The 19794-nt window shown below is 32.0% G+C and overlaps 1 protein-coding gene across 1 annotated transcript; it reads left to right on the top strand.

The window, feature by feature from the left end:
- Positions 1–9785: 9785 nt before the first annotated feature.
- Positions 9786–11300, top strand: LOC134727123 (uncharacterized). Its single transcript, XM_063591505.1, has 3 exons — positions 9786–9928; positions 10188–10320; positions 11066–11300. The coding sequence occupies exons 1-3, from the start codon at positions 9869–9871 to the stop codon at positions 11278–11280; spliced, it is 408 nt and encodes a 135-aa protein (XP_063447575.1). The 5' UTR covers positions 9786–9868; the 3' UTR covers positions 11281–11300.
- The last annotated feature ends 8494 nt before the right edge of the window (positions 11301–19794 follow it).

A 19794-nucleotide genomic window follows, 5' to 3' on the forward strand; every position in this document is an offset into this window, starting at 1 on the left:
CAGTTTCAGCGTTTGACAGAAACACCACTTAAAACTTGTATTTTAAACGTGAAGGTGACAGTAAATTGTAGTTAGGCCTACATTAATGTTTCAAAAACATACAATCACTCTGACACTACGAAAAAGTAAAATCCGACAACAAAGAAAATACCTATAAAGTAAACTCCGAACGTACATATTCACTCAGTTTTTAAATTTGAATAACTTTCTTAAACTATCCTAAATTTGTATAAAACTTTGACAAAAGCCTGTCTATAATCATTAGATAGTACCCAGTAGTAGTTTTTGTAAATGAAAAACAGTTTGGCCTTTGATCGATCTGTTCCACTTCTAGCCTAGTCCAAATAATTATGACATATAGAAAGGCTATTATTATTTTTTTTATTTTTCTTCATCTGTTGAAGAAAGGCTTCAAAGTAAAAAATATAATAGGCTATCAATACGTCATAATTATTTGGACTATCCCACTTAAGAATTGAATGCTTCTTTTTGTAAATTTATTGGGATTTAAAAGCGTTGACCGTAGTACATTTTGAAGCGCTTCATACTAAAAATGTGCGCACGGTCAATGATTTTACACCCCTATAAAGTTACAAAAAGAAGCATTCAATACTTATAATTACTTTTTTTAAGCTATGATCATGAAAACACAAATTTTATAATTTTTGTATTTTATTCATCTGTGCACTTTATTGTGGTACCACGTATTATCATGAATGAAACGTTTTATTGAGTGATACAATTGCTTAGGCCAAATAAAAAAGTATGTGTGGTTCCAGTTACATCTGAAAAAAAGTTAAGGTGGGTAGGAAGGAAGGGATTTTTTTTTGATTTTTTTTTACATTGCTTAATGAAAAATGACAAAAAATCTTTAGGGTAGGCTATTTTTAAGCCGAAAAAGAAGGGACGGTAGGGTTACTGGAACCACACATATATTCTTATTTGGCCTTACGGAATATCAGTTTGATGTGCAGTTAGCCAATTAAAATAATGTATTATTATAATGAAATATACATCTAATGTAATTATTACAGGTTAAAGGTTCTGGTCAAGGTAGTTATTGTTGAAGCTTGAGTCTTATCAACTTGAACAATGTTGAAACTGAGTACACATGTTCCCTATCAGACTATATATGATATGTTTTTTTCTAATTTTAATGCCAAATATGAGTTCTGATACCATTTCACAGTGCTCAAAACAAAGAAAATGATAGTGCTATTGGGGCATTTATGTACAATAGACACATTCGGGTAATTGTTCTGAAAATTGGATTTCTACATTTTTTTCCCTCGATGTTTCATTGAATTCTATATTTTGGTCTCAATAGAAACATTTTAAAGATCAATGTATTTGAAGCTATGTGGACATGCATTGGCACTTTTACTGTTGCAAGTTAAGTTTACCTTGTGATGCATAATTTTTACGATTACTATCATCCAATCAGAACCATTGATACAAAATAATTGCATTAGAATTCATCATTAATAATTTCCATGTTCTGAGAAAACTTGTAAGTTGTATATATGGACAGATGCTTCTTACAATCAAAAGATAGGGCCAAAATTAGATATATGTGTGTTTCCCCTCCAACCCACCACCCGGGTCAAAAATAAGCCCCCAGGTCAAAAAATAATTTTCCACAAAAATAATCGAAATTATTTTTTTCCTAAAAATAATTGTTTCCATTTTTGGAAAGTGCTTGAAAGCAGAAGGATTGATAATCTAAATAAATACACTCAAATTGAGCACAAACAACTGATAAGAGGCCTGGACTTGACAAGTCAACCCATTCATGTGACCATGCTATGACAATCACATCCAGTTAAAAAAAACCTGGGGGAGGGGAAACAGACATTCTTTTAAATGTGGCCTAGTATGAAGAGAAATATTTTTGATTGTTTTCCTCATTTTTGTTGAGCCTGGGAGTTACAGCAAAAAGTGGGCGAGACACTGGGTTCCTCGCAACCCTTAAAAGTTTTTTAGCAATAATTTTCCATCTGAAGACAGTATAAATGTACTCCATGAAAAACTTATTTCCATATATATAGTTATTAAATTTGAAGAATTGCCTTAACCTTCAAAATGACCTAAGACTGATAAGGATTCTAATATGAAAAAATGCCATGTTATAATCTATATCTATCTTACATTCAGTGTAGAATTATCACAGGCCTAGATATAGAAGATGAAATGGTAGATATGGAGTCAAGTACCCCTATAGAGGAAATTTACCATACCAACTTAATTTTTGCACACCCTGAGGCTATTTTTAATACAGTGGAGGGAAGAAATCTGCTAGACTGTGACAGGTATAAAAGAATTTAAGAAATATGATATAAATATATATAAAAAAAGGGAAGATGTGGTATGATTGTCAATGAGACAACTGTCCATAAGATACCAAATTGACACAGAAATTAACAACTAAAGGTCACTGTACGGCCTTCAACAATGAACATAGCCCATGCCACATTGTAAGCTATAAACATGATAAAAAAGCCCCTGAAATGACAATGTAAAACATTTCAAACAAGAAAACTTAAGGCATAATGTATGTATAAAAAATGATAGAAAAACAAATATGTAACCCATGGACAAACCTCAACCACTGGATAAGGCATTCTTTATATGACATGCTTCTTTCTCTTTGTCAACAAAACTGTGATAAAATTCTCAATATATATATACTTAGCGCAGACTCAGAGATATACATAATAATGGCTGTTACAATTTAATTTCCACGTAAATTACATGTATTGGAACCTCTATGCAACTTTTGTTGTTTAAAAAAGTGCAATTTAAAAAAGACAAACTAACTGTTATTCTTATTCAGATGCATAATAATAAAAAAAAAAAGCAGAAATACACAAGAGCTCGAAGAAATCATGAAAATAAAAATAGATTAAATTTCAGCAAAATTCTATTAAATATTTTGGCGCATTTAAGTCATTTCAAGACATGATGTCATACTACTGAAACTGCTTAAGTGGAAAGTTTTCTGTTACATGAACCATCGAAATTCGTATGATATTGTATTAAAAAGGATTTTTGAGGTAGTTTTTGTTTTATTTTCTATTCTTTTGCATTATTTGCGTATTTACTAATTTCAGCAAGTCAACATGGCCACTCCTTAGTTGTGTAACGTGTAACTGGGCGATCAATGGATCCGTATCTGAATAAATCAGGATTTCAAGTGTTCAACTTCAATTTGCACCACAACCAGTTGTCCTATTCAAAACAATTAACACATCCTTAAATTAATTCACCACAAAAACATATATACACAGCACAATGCACATAAATCAAAATGCAAGGTGAAGTAACTTATCCACAATGCATAAACACACTGTATCATAACAGAATATATATACACAATGTCACTATGCAATCACTATGCTACATGTATCAGACCGATTTATTCACAATGTCACTAACGTATTACTATGCAACATGCATACGGCCCTTTATTACACATTGTCACCAATAGATTACTTTGCAACATGCATCAAGTAAGTATCACACAAAACGTATGCACACAAAATCACATATATACAACTTCTATTTACAACGTCCATCAATATTTAATATCACTTTTGAATATTCAATAAACCACTATAACACAATGACACATTTATAATTGCACAATGTTTCAATGCACAAGGAATATATATAAACACAGCTGAACTCACGCACTAGCTATCTCCTTGAGTTCACACACAATGAATTTTATCCAACTGGTAAGGTTTAACACAGTACACTTTCATTAATACACTTCCACAATATTACAACTTGCAACACCAGCAAGTTATAAACACCTTGTATTCTCACTAACACAAATTTATGAAGTATTCACACTTCCACATAGTACAACTTGCAACACCAGCAAGTATACACCTTGTATTCTCATTAATACAATAACCAGTTATATACAGTCGACTCGTTATCTCGAAGTCGGCCGGACCGGAGAAATATTTCGAGATACACATAGTTCGACTCAAACGAAAACCGGAAGTTTGACAGGACAAGGGACACAACTCTTGCTTAGCATGGTAAAGCTAAAATAAATCCGGGTGAATATGGGAAGGGGATCGATATTCTGGTATCAGATCGATGTATTTGTATGTCATGGTCTTTCGTTATTATAATAACATTGTTTTACTTATTCAATTGTTTCAGTTACAATTGTTTCCTATGGCTTTTATCCGAGAGAGTAATTTCCAATCGATAGTTTCGTATTTCAGGTCGTTTAAAGTTGACAAAATTGTTTATTCTCGGATACAAAAGACTTTAGAAAATTTAGATTCCTCTTCATTTTGTTTTATCTCACTCTTTCTTTTAATAAAAGAAAATACAACAAGATTAAAGACGCCGATTGAGTAGTTTTAGGTGATCATCAACGGAAGTCATAATCCTTACTTTATACACACCCAAGCTCATTAGTGTAAATCACAATTAATTGTTTTGTAAACATTTTAAACACTTTTTCATGAACATAAACAATGTATCACTAATTATTTATAAAAATTCTATAAAAGATAATCTTAGGTAAACACTCGTGGATATAGCATGTGATAAATCAATACAGTGGTCAGTGACTGGAAATTTAATTACACGTGTATTGTCAGATTAACTCTTCAATCCATTTAAATGCCGGAGGTCATGTTTTGACATATGTGTTTTAGTTCGAGATAAATAATGAATTTTGAATGCTTTTGTTAACCTTGGGATCGTAAATTTAGTTCGACTCAACCGAAATTTCGACACATCCAATTTCGACTCATCAGGAGTCGAATTACATACATTTATATGGAACAAAGTTCGGGACCCCGTGAAAACATCGACTCATCCGAAATTTCGAGTCAACCGAGTTCGAGACAACGAGAGTTAACTGTATATATATCAGATTAACTTTATACATTGTATCATTATCACTATTGCAACATCCACATATAAATCCGAACACTATTTATATATCCTTTGGAATCACTTATTTCACTCTACTTACCAGTTGGAATATTCAATCCTGATGTTAACACTTTTTTTTTTTTTTTTTTTTTTTTCTTTCTTTTATAGCACTCAGATTGTTGTTGACTTTATAGAAAAATTAACGATCACATTTAACACTTCAACGGTCCACATATAACTGACAAAGTTTCTCGGTCTTGAGCTGGCTTATATACTACGATATGGAACGGTCCATTATACGTGAAGGGGTGAAAATCAAGACTATACCAAAATTAGGGGTGTTTTAAGTAATAGATGGTGCTCCAACTATGGAGAAACTTGTATACATATAGAAACACAATTAACAGGGAAAGACAACTGGAGCTTCACATCAAAATAAATATACTATGACCGATTTTCGTTACACTTGCAAAATGTCAACTTTGGATTTGACGGAAGCGTACAATAAAATCATGTAAATTAAAAATGGCAAATGTTGGGTTTGAGATTAAGGAATAAGAAGAATTAAACAGTTTCTTTTTATCAGTTATTTACGAAATAACCCGTGCAAGCTACAGATTTAATTATATATTTTAGCCTTATTTAACATGGAGTAAAAAAGATCAGCCACAGACACACCAAACCAACCACTCGCTTCAGTATATTAATGACTGTATTTGTCTTATTAGAATCGAAATAATTCATGGAAGCCATAGATTGATGGAAATAATATTTGGCTTCCATGAATGAATTTTTAATTATGGAATTGTTTTATGAGTACCTAAATAGTTAACATATATTTGTCTGTCAAATATTTTATCTGTAACTTAAAATTATCAATATATTTTAGTCGTGAAATTTCTCAGGTGTTTCCTACATATGCATGTGTATATTTATGTACACAGTATTTAAGATTGTTATCATTACAATTTTTATTGTGATTTTCTTATCATATTAATGTATTTTCCATTTTGCAAATATCAGAAATATTCTTTCTCTTTCTTTCTAAGCATATTATTATTGATTTATTACATGATTTATACTTTTTCTTTACCAACATAGATTCAAATCTGTAGTAAAAGCTATTGTGATTGATGAATGTCACAAGGTTCATGAATGGTATGTAGACTTTTAAATTTGCCCATTGATGTATTTGTCTTGAATTATTCATTACACTTGCATGATATACATGATATACATACATTTTTTGGTACATGTATTTATTTCATTGTTTGATTTAATTTTTTATTTATTTAGTTTCTTTTACAGTTGCTGAATTGAAGCTTGAAGTTGTTCTTACAAGTTACAGTTAATTTGACAAAAGTTTGATACAAACTGGAAAAACAGCCTTTATTAGATATACAAAATAGCTGTATTTTGTACTAAATATATGATAAAAGAATTTATTGCAAGCTGACTTTTGGTTACTTTCTGTTGGAAATATTATATTGCTATGCAATAATAACTAATACATGTATGACTCATATTTTTTACCTGCAAAATGATCTTTTTACTCCAGATGTTCTATTTACTGGATCCTTTGTGTTGAGCTCAGGTAGAGAGGTACTTGGTAATCTGTGTTTTGATATAAGACTTTTTGAAAATACTATTAATCAAGACTCAAAAACTTATAAATCAAATAGTAACTAATCAAAATTGAATATATTAAAACATATAATTAACATTATATGAATACTCCATTGTAATCCATTGGAATCAAGCAAAATATATATAAAAGCAAGGTTAAATTAGTAAGTCCCCCTAATAGGTAGTCAAAGAAATGTACACACTTAGAGGATAGACTAACATGGCTCTGAAGTCGGGAGCCTGATGTTGTTTGGTTGCTGTTTGTTCATGTGGTACATAAATGTATCTTGGCTTTCCTGTTTGAATGTTTTTCACAAGTCATTTTTGGGGCCCTTTACAGTTTGCTGTGTGGGGTGAGAAAAGGATCCACGTTGAAGGGCGTATTTTGACCTATATTATAGTTGACTTTTACAAATTGTAACTTGCATTGAGAGTTATCACATTAGACCTCATACCACATCTTCTTATATTTATTTAAAGGAAAATTTCAAAGTGTATATGATTATAAATCATTTAGAGATAAATACATGTATCAGTTCTTATGCATTGTATACCATCCCCATTGTCTTGGACTTCATGTAAAGATGCTGGAGATCTATATTTAGACATAAAGTTAAAAATAACAACATACTACATACATATATATATATATTTCATATGGATAAAGAAATGTGATTAAAGAAGGGCATACATTCTCTTCAGGTTTTCAATAGATCAATTAAATTATCTACTCTCTAAATAAATTACCGTAAATTTCAATTTGAAATATCTTCATGTGGGACGACCACAGTTTTAAATTTGAAATTGAAAATACAGGCAAAATTATCGCACATTTTATATAAAAAAAAATAATTTGTTATTTTGTGTCAAATGCTAAAAGTATAAAGTGTTAGCTTTGAATTAAATTGAATTGATTAACTAATGCTTTATATAGTACCTGAATAAGAATGTTAACTGAAACTCTGGGACTGATATGAAAGGGCATGTAAAAATACACCCTTTCATATCTGCATTTTCATTGTTTTTTAATTAACAAGTTGGTGACAATTTGTCAAATTTTAATGGGAATTAACTAATACACAACCTCACTCCTTTTAAGGTACTGTTGGTGAAGTTAATCAGGGTTGGGAAAGTGGCAAAATAGGAAACTGTTCCCCAAATGAGTAGCAATCCCTCATTTGAGTTATCATTGGCCAGTCTTTGTGCTGAGTGGGAGCCAAGGCAGCCCAGGCTGATAAAATTGCTCCTGGGGCTGTAAAAATTATATCTATAGGCCAACAGAACCTAACTAAAAAAATTGACCCCAGGGCCTGTAGATTTAAGAGTTTGTAGTGAAGACTGCATTGGTAGCTAGATAAAAAAAACTAAATTATCTTTTATCTTAATATGACACATATGACACAAATTCTGACATTTAAAAAAAAGAAGCATTTTTTTATAAGATGCATAGAGCCTATAGACCTATCTTAATATGTTAATATAATGAGAAGATACAAGCCTATGAACACTTTTAAAACATGGCAATTTTCAAAACAAATAGCTTTTAAATTTCTCATATTATATAGAAATATTATAAGTTCTTTAGACATTAGAAGCAGAGAGTTGAATATGTTTCTTTTTTGGGACATTTGTGCCATTTTAAGTGAAAAGACTCATAGGAAGAAAATTTACTTTTTGCACTATCAAATAATAACTCAAATGAGAGATTGTTACTAATTTGATGAATAGTTCCTGATTTTATGGTGGCCCCCACCCTGATAAATATAATTCAAAACATTATAAATCTTACAAATGAGAGGGGATAGCTTTGATATTTTGAAATTTCAGTTAATCACAAAACTTTTTTAAAGGTACCTGTCCCTAAATATGATATAATTTCATTTTACCAAGGACTTATAACTAACATACGTCCTTGATTTTACTATTCATATAAATATATATCATTTTGTTTTGTGTGTTGTCTCTTTTTATGGTGTTCACCTTTGAGGTATCTACCTTTGTTACTGTTATTGTCAGTATGAGACTTTTTGAGAGTAAAATTAGTAGGCCACAGCTGTGACCTGAGGATGCTATTTTTGTCTGTATGTAATAAGAACTTCTTGTCCATTTTCTCTAACGGATTAACCATGCTTCTCGTTATACATAGATTAGACTGTTGGTTTTCCAATTTTAATGGTTTAACACTCGTGATTCCTGGGACCCTTTCTAGCTTGCTTTTCAGTGTGAGACAAGGCTCCGTGATGAAGGCTGTACATTAATTACCCTATAATGGTTTACTTTTATAAATTATTACTTGGATGGAGAGTTGTCTCATTGGCACTCATACCACATCTTTCAATATCTATTGACACATCTGTGTCATCTCTGCTATCGTTCCCTAAAATATCGTCCTTTGCCCTTTATGGACCAGCAATGGGCTGTAATTTCGTTTGGATTGGTCGGTCCGACATCAATGCTTGATCAAGACTCGTTATTTTCATAGCTCCCTCCGCCTCTACGTGTGGCATGACTGTATTGTGTCCGAGAAATCTGCGAATTAATCAGAATTAGATGGAATGAAACAGAATTGATATGGAACACGATGTTGACGTTATTGCTGAAAATATAGTTAGATCACGATATGAACGTAGTATAACCGGCGTAAAAACGTGTTTTAATCGCAGTAGAATGGTGGCAAGATCGTGTTGCAATCGGATAACTCGTGGAATGGTCGTAGTGAGAACGTGATGAGCGTAGAAAGATATTGATAAGAGTAGAGAGGTCGCAGAAAAGGCGCGATAAGAACGTAGTATAATCGTAGCGGGATCGTTGTAGAAGCGTAATGAGGACGTAGTAGCATCTGAAACAACGAAAATATACTTTTTCGTGCCGCTCATAGCGCGACCGCACCACAAGCTTAATTAATTTTATATCGCGGCGAGCTTGGTGCGATCTATGTCTAGTGTGAGTGGGGTTTAAGCAACACGAACCCCGCCTGAAACCTGGGGCTGATCTCAGGTGCTTAGATAATTCTTTTTTTGTTCGTCTTTTTTAGGGGGAGGAGGTTGCTTTAATCAGTCCATATCTATGCATATCAACACAGAAGGAACAAATATGCATGTAGAGTAAATTTTAAAAGTGAAAAACTAGATACATAGACCTATTTCACCTTAAGTACTACAAACCACAAAATTAAACGTGATTTCCTCCAAGTGAGGATTGACGTTATCTATGAAGTTGAAGGGTTAAATTGAATGTTGAGTGTTGTACTGGAATCCAGACAGGTTTTGTTTCTCAGGATAAGAGATAACAATAATAGAAAAATATCTCTTTAGTTCGACTAGACTAGAAGATAAACATGTGGAAAGAAATATTAATAGTGTTAGCTATTTCTTGTGCAGTTGCCACCGCTTCGAAGGTATGAAACAGGGTAGTCTTATTACACCAAAAGTATACAAATGCATTTATCCGCATTTTTTAATGTGTTTAAAACTCAACTTATTGATGCTTTAAATTGACGCTACCTTTTCGATAAGATGCCCATATCGTCTACACAAGACTTATTAATAAGACTCTAATCAAACATGTTAATGGCAAAACTAAATACGAAGTTGAAGACCATAGCGAATCGAAAAATATTGAATGCATTAATATATTATTTGATTTTCATTTTCCAGGATGAGTGCAGGCATGATTCACAGTGCGGTTCAGATGAATGTTGTTATTACCACGAAGGTCCATTAATACCTAGTAAGAAAAGACAGAGTATTTTCTTTCCTGAACCTGTCACCGTACCAATAATGTTTCAAGGTTTGTTTTTAAAACACAGGTTATGTTTTAAGGGTAGTTTAAAACGTTGCCTCTTAATCTATGACACGTGTTCTTTCAGAGTCCGTATCAACCTTTACTCCTTTATATATGTTCTTATTTTTTTAGGGTAAGGTATAACCGTTACCACTCAATCAAAAACAAATTATGCCTACTGATTGCAGAAATGATAGATTTTAGTTCACATCCCTAACTAAACCTGGTTTGAAATATATTCAAATAAATCTGTTCAATACAATCAATTTGACATTTTTAAAATATCAGTTTCGAATAATCTGAATAAGAAATATATGAATAACAAGCAAATGTGAATCGCTATATGCCTTTTGATATTTTTGACAAATATGATAGTCGTCGATACAGTTGATATAACTAATAATTAAAATAGATATTCTGTGCATTTTTCCTTGTGATAATTTTTCATATCATGCTACTAGATTGAGATGTTTGAGGATGTTATTTGGGCTTATAACGCTCCGTCTTTAATAGTGAAACTGAGGTGGGGTTTTTTATTCACGTCTTGTGAGTGTCGCCCTAACTTGACAAACCCTTTTCTGTGGATTTAAAATATAACATTTAGATTAAGTTAAAAATCTTATTCGGAAGGCGATTACCAAGAAATACCAAAACATTTAATTATCCTTTTAGTCTTACATCTTTGAAAAAAATCATAATAAAATTTAGGCTACCACGATTGACCTTTCATTTATTTTCGTCTCTGTTTTAGGTGGATGGTGTGAAAAATACAAGAAACAAGGTGAATACTGTTATTACTTTAGCAAGATGAATGGACACTGTGATTGCGGAGCTGGACTTAAGTGCACTTACATAGCAGATCCTACAATGCCACCAATGACCCCATCTGGAGTAATGACAGCAGAACACAAGCGAATGGTGTTATTTGGTGGACACACTGAATGCCAACCAATACCTTCAACATAAGAATAAAACATATTAATATATTTGTAATTATGAACAAGATCAAACTAAGCTTTTATTAGAACCATTGATTTGCGTTATTAGTTTTAATAGGTGCCAATTTGATATCGTTGTTACTTGAGTCAATATCATGGAACCCAGACAATTTTGATACTGCTATGATTGTTTGACTTCTTTCTTAATTGTATAAATATCTTCTCCTTGTCAGATTTTGGTTTTAAATACTCTGTTTGGTGTTACATTATTTCTTTCAGTTGTTTTTGTATATTTTTGATTGATCAATCTGTAACCTTTGTGCATCCAACAACAGATGGTAAAACGTCACTATTGAAAGATATTATCTATTTAAAATCATATGTTAAAAAACTTACTTCAGTTTTAACTAAATGCAATTTCCATATCTATGAAACCAAATTCCAACAGCATAAGACCAGCATACCAAGTATACTAATATTGGTGGTCGTCAGTTTTAAACTTGCGAATGTCTACTAAGAAATTACAAACACTGTTTTATAGGTTTTCACTCCACGTCGTCTAAGTTGCGTATAGCCTGCATTTTCCTAAGTTTTGAGTTAGTGGACGATTTCAATCAATTTCCAATATCTATATCAGGAGGAATCTTGGATCGTCAATGTCATCTATATCAGGAGGAATCTTGGATCGTCAATGTCATTTATATCAGAAGGAATATTGGATCTTCAATGTCATCTATATCAGGAGGAAGCTTGGATCGTCAATGTCATCTATATCAGGAGGAAGCTTGGACCAGCAATGTCAAATGCTTCAGAGTACTATGTTGTACGAAGAGGTGTTTTCTTTTAATACTATTTTTTTTATTTCTTTGGTAATATGATCTAAAATTTGTGCACCCCGGCCAAGATTTCCTTGGTATATCATTTCTACTTGAACGTAAGTAAGTACATTTTATCTAAAGTCATATATGTATTCATGAGCTCTGATAAGCTCTTTAATCCACTATCATTTACAAATTGTCCAGCTTCTTGCACATACCAATAAATAAAAATCAACTGCAGGCGAATTTATGACTGCATTTTTGTTGTTTACCTTCCTGCTCAATGCTCATACGACAAAAAACTTTATTTGTATTGACTCGGGAACCAGCAATCGCTTAGATATTATAACAGTCATACTAACATACTCAAAACCATAAGATATATAAATTAATCACTGGCACTCAATAGCACTTATGAATAAAAATGCATATAAAATCAAGGCAACACGACAGAAATATAATGGAGGACGACCATGACTTAATGTTCAAGGTCTAGATACCTCGGCAGTGTTTATATACCTGAAACTAAATGAAAAGTTTTTCTTGAATGAATAAAAAGTGAAATAGCAAATAGTTATCAAAGGTAGCATTTTTATAATTTAATTCGCAGACGCTTGTTTCGTCTGCATAACCCTCACCAGTGACGCCAATATAAAAAAAACACCGTTAGAAGTCCAATGAGGTACAACGTTGAAGAGCATTAAATTCCAAAAAGTTGTGGCAAATACGGTCAAAGTAATATATTCCTGGGATAAGAAAATCTAGTATTTTGACAAATTCATAGTTTTCTAAACAGGAAATAATTTTTAAAAACATACTATCCATTTCCATTCTCAATTTTGTATATTTGATATTCATGTCAACACCGAAGTGGTGACTACTGAAATGGTGATACCCTTGGGGACGAAAAGCACACCAACAGTGGCATCAACCCAGTGGTGTAATAGTTATCAAAGGTACGATGCTTATAATCTTATACGCCAGACGCGCGTTGTTTTTTCTACACAACACTCATTAGTGACGCTCAGATCAAAATAGTTATAAAGCCAAACAGGTACAAAGTTTAAAAGCATTGAGGACCACAAACTCCAACAGTTGTTACGTGCCAATTACAGCTGAGGTCATCTATGCATGGGTTAAAAAAGATCCGTAGTATTTCGAAAAATTCATATTTTTGTAAACAGGACATTTAGATAAAACATATACTGTCATATGCCTGACGTTAAAGCATAATGACCTTCGTACTTCCTAATGTAGAAATTGTTCATTAAAACAATGATGACTGCTAGTCCAGTCAATCTAGCATAAATTTGACCCTGACCTTTAAATAATACAACTTAACATTTTTAAGTTATAATCTTAAGCATTATATCAAAAACATACACAGACAACATTCCCATACAATCTAACTTGAGGAAACTAAACAAAAATTTGATTTAAAATTACTATGGAGATTTGCACTGAAATGGGAGATAACTCTGCAAAAAAGGCAGAAATATCAGTATTAATTGATACAGAATTATAACTTTACCGCTTCTATTCAACACAATGTATTGCTTCTTGATATTAAGAGTTCTGAATTTGGTAGACTATTATGTTTCTTTTGACTGTGGTGCCCTTCTTCTCCAGATATTTTCATATGTAGAAAATGGTATTGGTAGCTAAACACCCCACTTTTTGACAGTCGCATAGCATTTCATTATTTCAACAATAATGTTTGAGCAAAACTAACTGAAATGCAAGGTAAAATTGACAAAAAAAACAGTCAACAATTTGTTAAAATCGTTAAGACTATGAAAACAAATGGTTCTGTATACGAACCTTTGAAATGTAAAAAGTTATTGACGACGACGGGCGTTAAGTGGTGAGAACTTTAACTAAACGAAATGGCTAATTAGTTTTAAAAATGAACAAACACAAATAAAACACTACAACACGTAATAAAGATAACAATATCAGGACATAAAATCTCTATTTCAAGACCATCACGTATTATTTGAAGTTGATACGGTATATTTATCAACAATTTCATATTTTCAGATGAACTCTTTTAAAGAAAAAAAGACGAGAACATTTTGGATCAACCCTAGTTCATCAAATCTCTGCTCAGACAGTGTTATTAAGTTTGAATCTAAGTTTCAAGTTCTTGAATTTCGAATGAGTTGAAAAATGTATATTCCATATGCAAGTGAAGTGTGTTTATTGCTAAATAGTTTGGAGAAAATAATTAGAAAATACAAAAATTCACATTTGTAATTCAGATGATCGCTTTTTTCATATTCAAAGAATCATCTGAAAATAAAGCGGAGGAAGCTTTTGTTCTAACGGATATATCAATGGAACCGTTTTAAAAAGCAGAAAAAAAATGAATTGTTAGCGAAAAGAATATCATGAATATACCGAATGTAAAACAAAGTTATCTAACTTTTTTATCATCTTGTTTTGACAAGTGTCTGAAGGAATTCCATATCATACGAAATAGATAGAGGTCGACAAGGATTGTCGCACAGTTCATACCCATAGGAACGTCGATTATCTGTTAAGACAGTCTACCTCCAAATTCAACAAGTATGCTGTTTTAAAATTAAAACTCCTGCATATTGATAACCTGTTACTTTGTGTATTATGTTTAATTTATTGTTCACTATTAACACAATATTCCATATGGTATCCATAAGCAAAAAAATTATACGGTATGTTACCTTTTTATATTGAAAGGCATTGTGGACTATATCTTTTACACGATTTTTCCTTAAATTTTAACTGGGAAACGATGGTTTACAGTGTTCAAAAATAATATGTTTTGATTGAATTAAGTTCTGAGAAATATCCAGATGCAAGTTATTGAGAAGTTCTTAAGAGTGTAGTTGATTTTAAGTATTCGTCTCTCAACAACATCTTCATCTTTAGGGGGAAAAGTGTGGGTTTTTTAAAGATCGGGTAGATTATCTTTAATAGCGAAAAGACTTGGTGGTCATAATAAATTGTATTCGATAGTTTCCAAAATACTTTGAATCATGTACCAAAAAATATATTAAATATTTCAGGAACCTTCTCTTGTTTTGTAATAAAATCATTATTTTAAGAGATGATATTTTCTTTTTATTTAGAACAATTTCTTTATTTGTAAGAACAGGTTTCACTTGGTTAATTGATTTATTTTTCAATTTTGTAACATGGTTGCGTTGACGTCTATATGCTTCTGAGTTCTAACTACCATTATTTTTTTAGTGTTGTCATACATCATTTTTTTCCTATAAATTGCACTCTCAGCTCTCCATTCATATATGGTTCATAATTTGGAAAGATTATTCTTTCCAAGATCCATGTTTGTTCGGTTACCTCGTTAAAACATTACTTAAATTGACTTATGCTACATTTACATCATCAAATTCTGAGTTTTTTCAATCTTTGAAACATTCATTCGTCAAAATTCTTTAAACTTTTGCATATCTTCTTTTTTTATAAGTGGTATTTCACAATTTAGCTGAACCGATTTAAAGTTGTGCATCCCTATTACTAGAGCCATAATAACTCATATTCACGATTCATTGAATCGAGTATAAATGGGATGCTTTCTTTATAATTTTTTTAATCAAATTCAAACAACATCACAGATTTCTCTAATCGAATCTCTCTAATCACAATTAACCGTTTTTATAATTAAAATCACCAATAAAAATATACTTATATTTGCTATCAACTGTATTGAGATGGTCATCTGACATACTAAGTGGCTTACATATCCCGCTCAAGAATCATTGTGTGCTTCAAAAAGCTACCTTAATACCAACGGATTCAGCATCTGACAACTCTAGTAAGTTTCTTCTATCTGCTGCAAGATCAGATCTGACATATGCAATAAGACCATCACCTTGTTAATTTTTTTATCAGCATGCCAAATTGTAAAATAATCAACACAAAATTGGGCTTTGGGAAATGATATATGCCTTAAAATCATTTAAATCCAGGGTTTCTACCAATTCTAATGCCTTTTCCTGAATAATTGGCCCACTCAACGGAATGTTTTTTTGTTCTAGACATATAAATATGACTTGTATACACGTGCAATAGCAAAATAAGAATTGTCCTATTCTTGTTTGATTTCAGATCATTCATGGAAAAGAGAATAATCAGGTTAATCATCATAGCTCCAAATACATTCTTTTAAAACTTTGCCCCACACCTTCGTGTTAATAGATTAATAAACGAGATACGATATTTACAGTGTTTGGTAAGAGAAATATGTGTATCGTATGCAGTTTTTAGTCAAAAATTTTACATACCATTAGGAAAATAGCCACCATTTTTATTTCCGTTTGTTTCTTAGACACAGTCTGTTCCCGGTTTACCATGGTCGTTTGTATGAAAATGCTGATAACACATGCAAGAAAACAGACGACACTTAAAAACATAAAAACTGTTATTGCTATTTTTTTTTATTTGAAATGACATAGACATTTCCATTTTGTTGTTTTGAAATCTTTGGTCAGTAAGCTGTCATACACTACTGCATTTTAAAACTAGTCATGCAAAGTAAACCATTAAACAATTTAAACAATTTAAACATTACATAACAATAAACGGAAAATAATATGATATAAACAGCAAAAAACGACAGCCAACGAGTTACAGGTTCCAAACATGCGACAGGCTCACACAGAATTTTTCGACGTTAAACACTTTGCTGGTGCCAAACCCTCCCCCAACCTGAACAGTGATAAAACATTGCAACACATACACTATTGTGCGAATGGTTGTATTAATTTATTTAATCAAAACCTAATCAATACTCTATTAACTAATATTAATGTTACGCAAGTATGATGCAAGTAATATTTGATGTCCACTTTGGTTTCCGGAAGAGTGGTGTTAACATGTATTACATTTTTTGTTGATTTGCTGTCTCATAAAAATGTACTCAAACAGGTTTTATTGTGACATTTTGGTCGACACCCATTGCTCGCATCGATATCCGATACTAATCGATAACAATACTTCAAGGCATAGATTATGTTCTTTTTTATTTATAATGTATCATACCGGATTCATTTTTCCATTCTGAAAATTATAACACATTATTTTTCGTTGTTTTCTATAACAAACACCGAAATTAATAACGTAAAACGTTGGTTAACAATTTTGTCACAAGAGTCCTTTGGGGGTTCATATACTTGTCATTTTTTGTTTAATGATAATTTATTTAAAATCAATATTTTTTTCAGAAAGAATGCCATTCAAATTTAATAGATTAGGAGTCACGTTTACTTTGTTCATTAGTTATGTCAAAAAGTAATTATTTGCAAAGAATAAGAAGGAAAAAAAGTACTTGAAGAATGCGGTAATAATGTAATAAGTTTATTTAATAAATTACAAATTTACGAACTTTTTAGAAATTATGTCCAAATTGGCCACCGTCATCATAATACAATTATTATTGGTCAAAATAAATGGAACAAACTCATCTACAGCTACTGCACTGTTTCATTATTCAAACTGATAAACAAATAACTACCGAGAAGAAAGGCCCATGCTTTGTATTGTACAAACAAATAACAATATATTTTAACAATAAAAAAACTTGTATGAACTTTAACGGTGCTTTTTTGTGGACTTTAGCGGAACTTGCTCTTGTGGACTTTAACGGCGTTTTCTTGTGGACTTGAGCGAAAAGTTTTTGGACTTAAGCGGTGTTGTGGACTTTAGTGATGTTGTGGACTTTAGAGGAATTGTGGATTTTAACGGTTCCACATACCCTCATTGTCAATTTTTAGATGTAAGTCAAGATATATAGGAGGCCAACTTATCATACCACATCTTCTTTTTTATATTAACTGTATCTGATGTATCCTTTATTTCTAGTTGAATTGAATAGATGCTTTCAACAGAGTCACCAAATTTTGAACATCATTTATATAGCGGAAATTAGAGTTATAGGATTTTGCTAACTTCTTATCTTTCTTCCTAAGGAGTACCTGTATGAAGACAGTCTCATAATAATAAAGAAACAAGTCGACAAGAAGAGGTGCACAATTCGTTCCCATTTGAACGCCAATAGTCTGTTGAAAAAAAACCTAGCCCTAAGGACAATTTGAGAATTGCAATTGGAAAGAAAGCGCTCACAAAAAAAACTACAGTGAATTTATGTGAAATCGAATTTTTAATGCATGAAAAGATTTTTAAAAAGTTGCAGACCTTTATCAAATTTTGCATGTTTCATGAAAGATCTAGATCGAGCTTTTGCTCTCAGCTCGTTTACAATTTTAAGATGGCAGAAGACATTCGATATATCTAGTGTAACGCTATTTTCAGTACATTTGTTGTTGTAGACTCTATCAACGTCTTATACTAATTGATTTCTTATTGCTTGCTTAGCATGTAGTGCCAATTATTTAATGCAGTTTTAGCACGAGAACAAATCAATTCAATATACGGGTTTTTGTATGGTGGGACAGCCATAATGAAAGGCGAGAAAATTAGACTGGCACTGAAAAAAGAGTTATGTTGGATAGGATATAACGTTTGCCTTGCAAAGTGGTTGCTCTGGTTCTTCAATATAGGAAGAGCGTGGTACTTCAGGATCATCCTTTTAACGTCCCCATTCTGACCGGTCTTGCCTGTCAATTTATGCATTCAGCTAAGCTAAACGGTCGCCCCACTTTATAAAGGGTTTAACTTGGGGAAGGAAAGGATTTCAGGAATTACCATATTTCTATACCCATGTGAACTCTTACAGAATCTGTTTCTACGTAAATTTGATAGAAGATATTTGCATAACACATACTCGCTTTCTTTTAGTTTATAATAAATGTGAGTTCTATTATTCCAGTAACTACATGTATATTGTTATTGTATACGGGTAGTTTATTTTTAGATTACATTTGGACAATGGAGAAAACCAAAGAAATTCTTCAAGGACTGTGTGCACCAAAACATCTTCACCAGAAAGGCCCTCCAGTGAAGGACTGGGAAGCTGCACGGACTTGCAATTACAAACGGTTATTCGTCCATATTTCATACTAAATACTAGTACTCTACAAGCAAGCATAAACATACAGAATGATAATTCTAAAAACAGTAATACATCCAAAGGGACGTCAACTTACAAAGATTACGAAAATTTTCATGATACACATGTCAAGGAAGATTATGAAAACACAAATAAAATGAAAGGTACAGAATCCCTTCCGAAGTATTTAGGTCTATACGAAATAAATGGCATTAAATATTTGTAAAGATAATGGTATAATAAATGGGGCAAGTTTGAAAAAACAACAAATGTTTTCCAATTTTTCGACCTCAAGGCCTCGCAGTCAATACTAATGGCAGTGAATGTACTCCTACACCGTTTACCAGAGGAAATCATGAATTATTAAAGATATAAATAAATGGATTTTTGTTGCAAACGAAAATGAGTCGGCATTATTATGCCGGCGTCACACATAGGCGTATCGACCGGCGTGCTCCAGAAAAATGGCAAAGTCGGTATACTTTAGATGCACGCTAGAGGAATGCTAATCAATCGTTTAACGCGCGTTGCATAAGTTTATGGTATATGTAGCATTAAATAATTCATCTGGAAATAATGCCCTGACCTTGACATTTCTATACAGTCTATAAAGACTACAAAAAAGCCTCAATTTAATATATTGTCATTTGTTTTTCATATCCTAGCCATATAATATATTTGGCTACAGGATGTCTTTTACCAAGATACAAATGAT

This window comes from Mytilus trossulus, chromosome 7, assembly GCF_036588685.1.
Source record: "Mytilus trossulus isolate FHL-02 chromosome 7, PNRI_Mtr1.1.1.hap1, whole genome shotgun sequence".
Lineage (NCBI taxonomy): Eukaryota > Metazoa > Mollusca > Bivalvia > Mytilida > Mytilidae > Mytilus > Mytilus trossulus.

Excerpts from the sequence above, each read along its gene's own strand:
- LOC134727123 (XM_063591505.1), top strand. The coding sequence starts at position 9,869 with ATGTGGAAAGAAATATTAATAGTGTTAGCTATTTCTTGTGCAGTTGCC. Across the intron at positions 9,929-10,187 it reads CAGTTGCCACCGCTTCGAAG|GATGAGTGCAGGCATGATTC; the intron begins GTATGAAACAGG and ends TTCATTTTCCAG. Across the intron at positions 10,321-11,065 it reads CGTACCAATAATGTTTCAAG|GTGGATGGTGTGAAAAATAC; the intron begins GTTTGTTTTTAA and ends TCTCTGTTTTAG.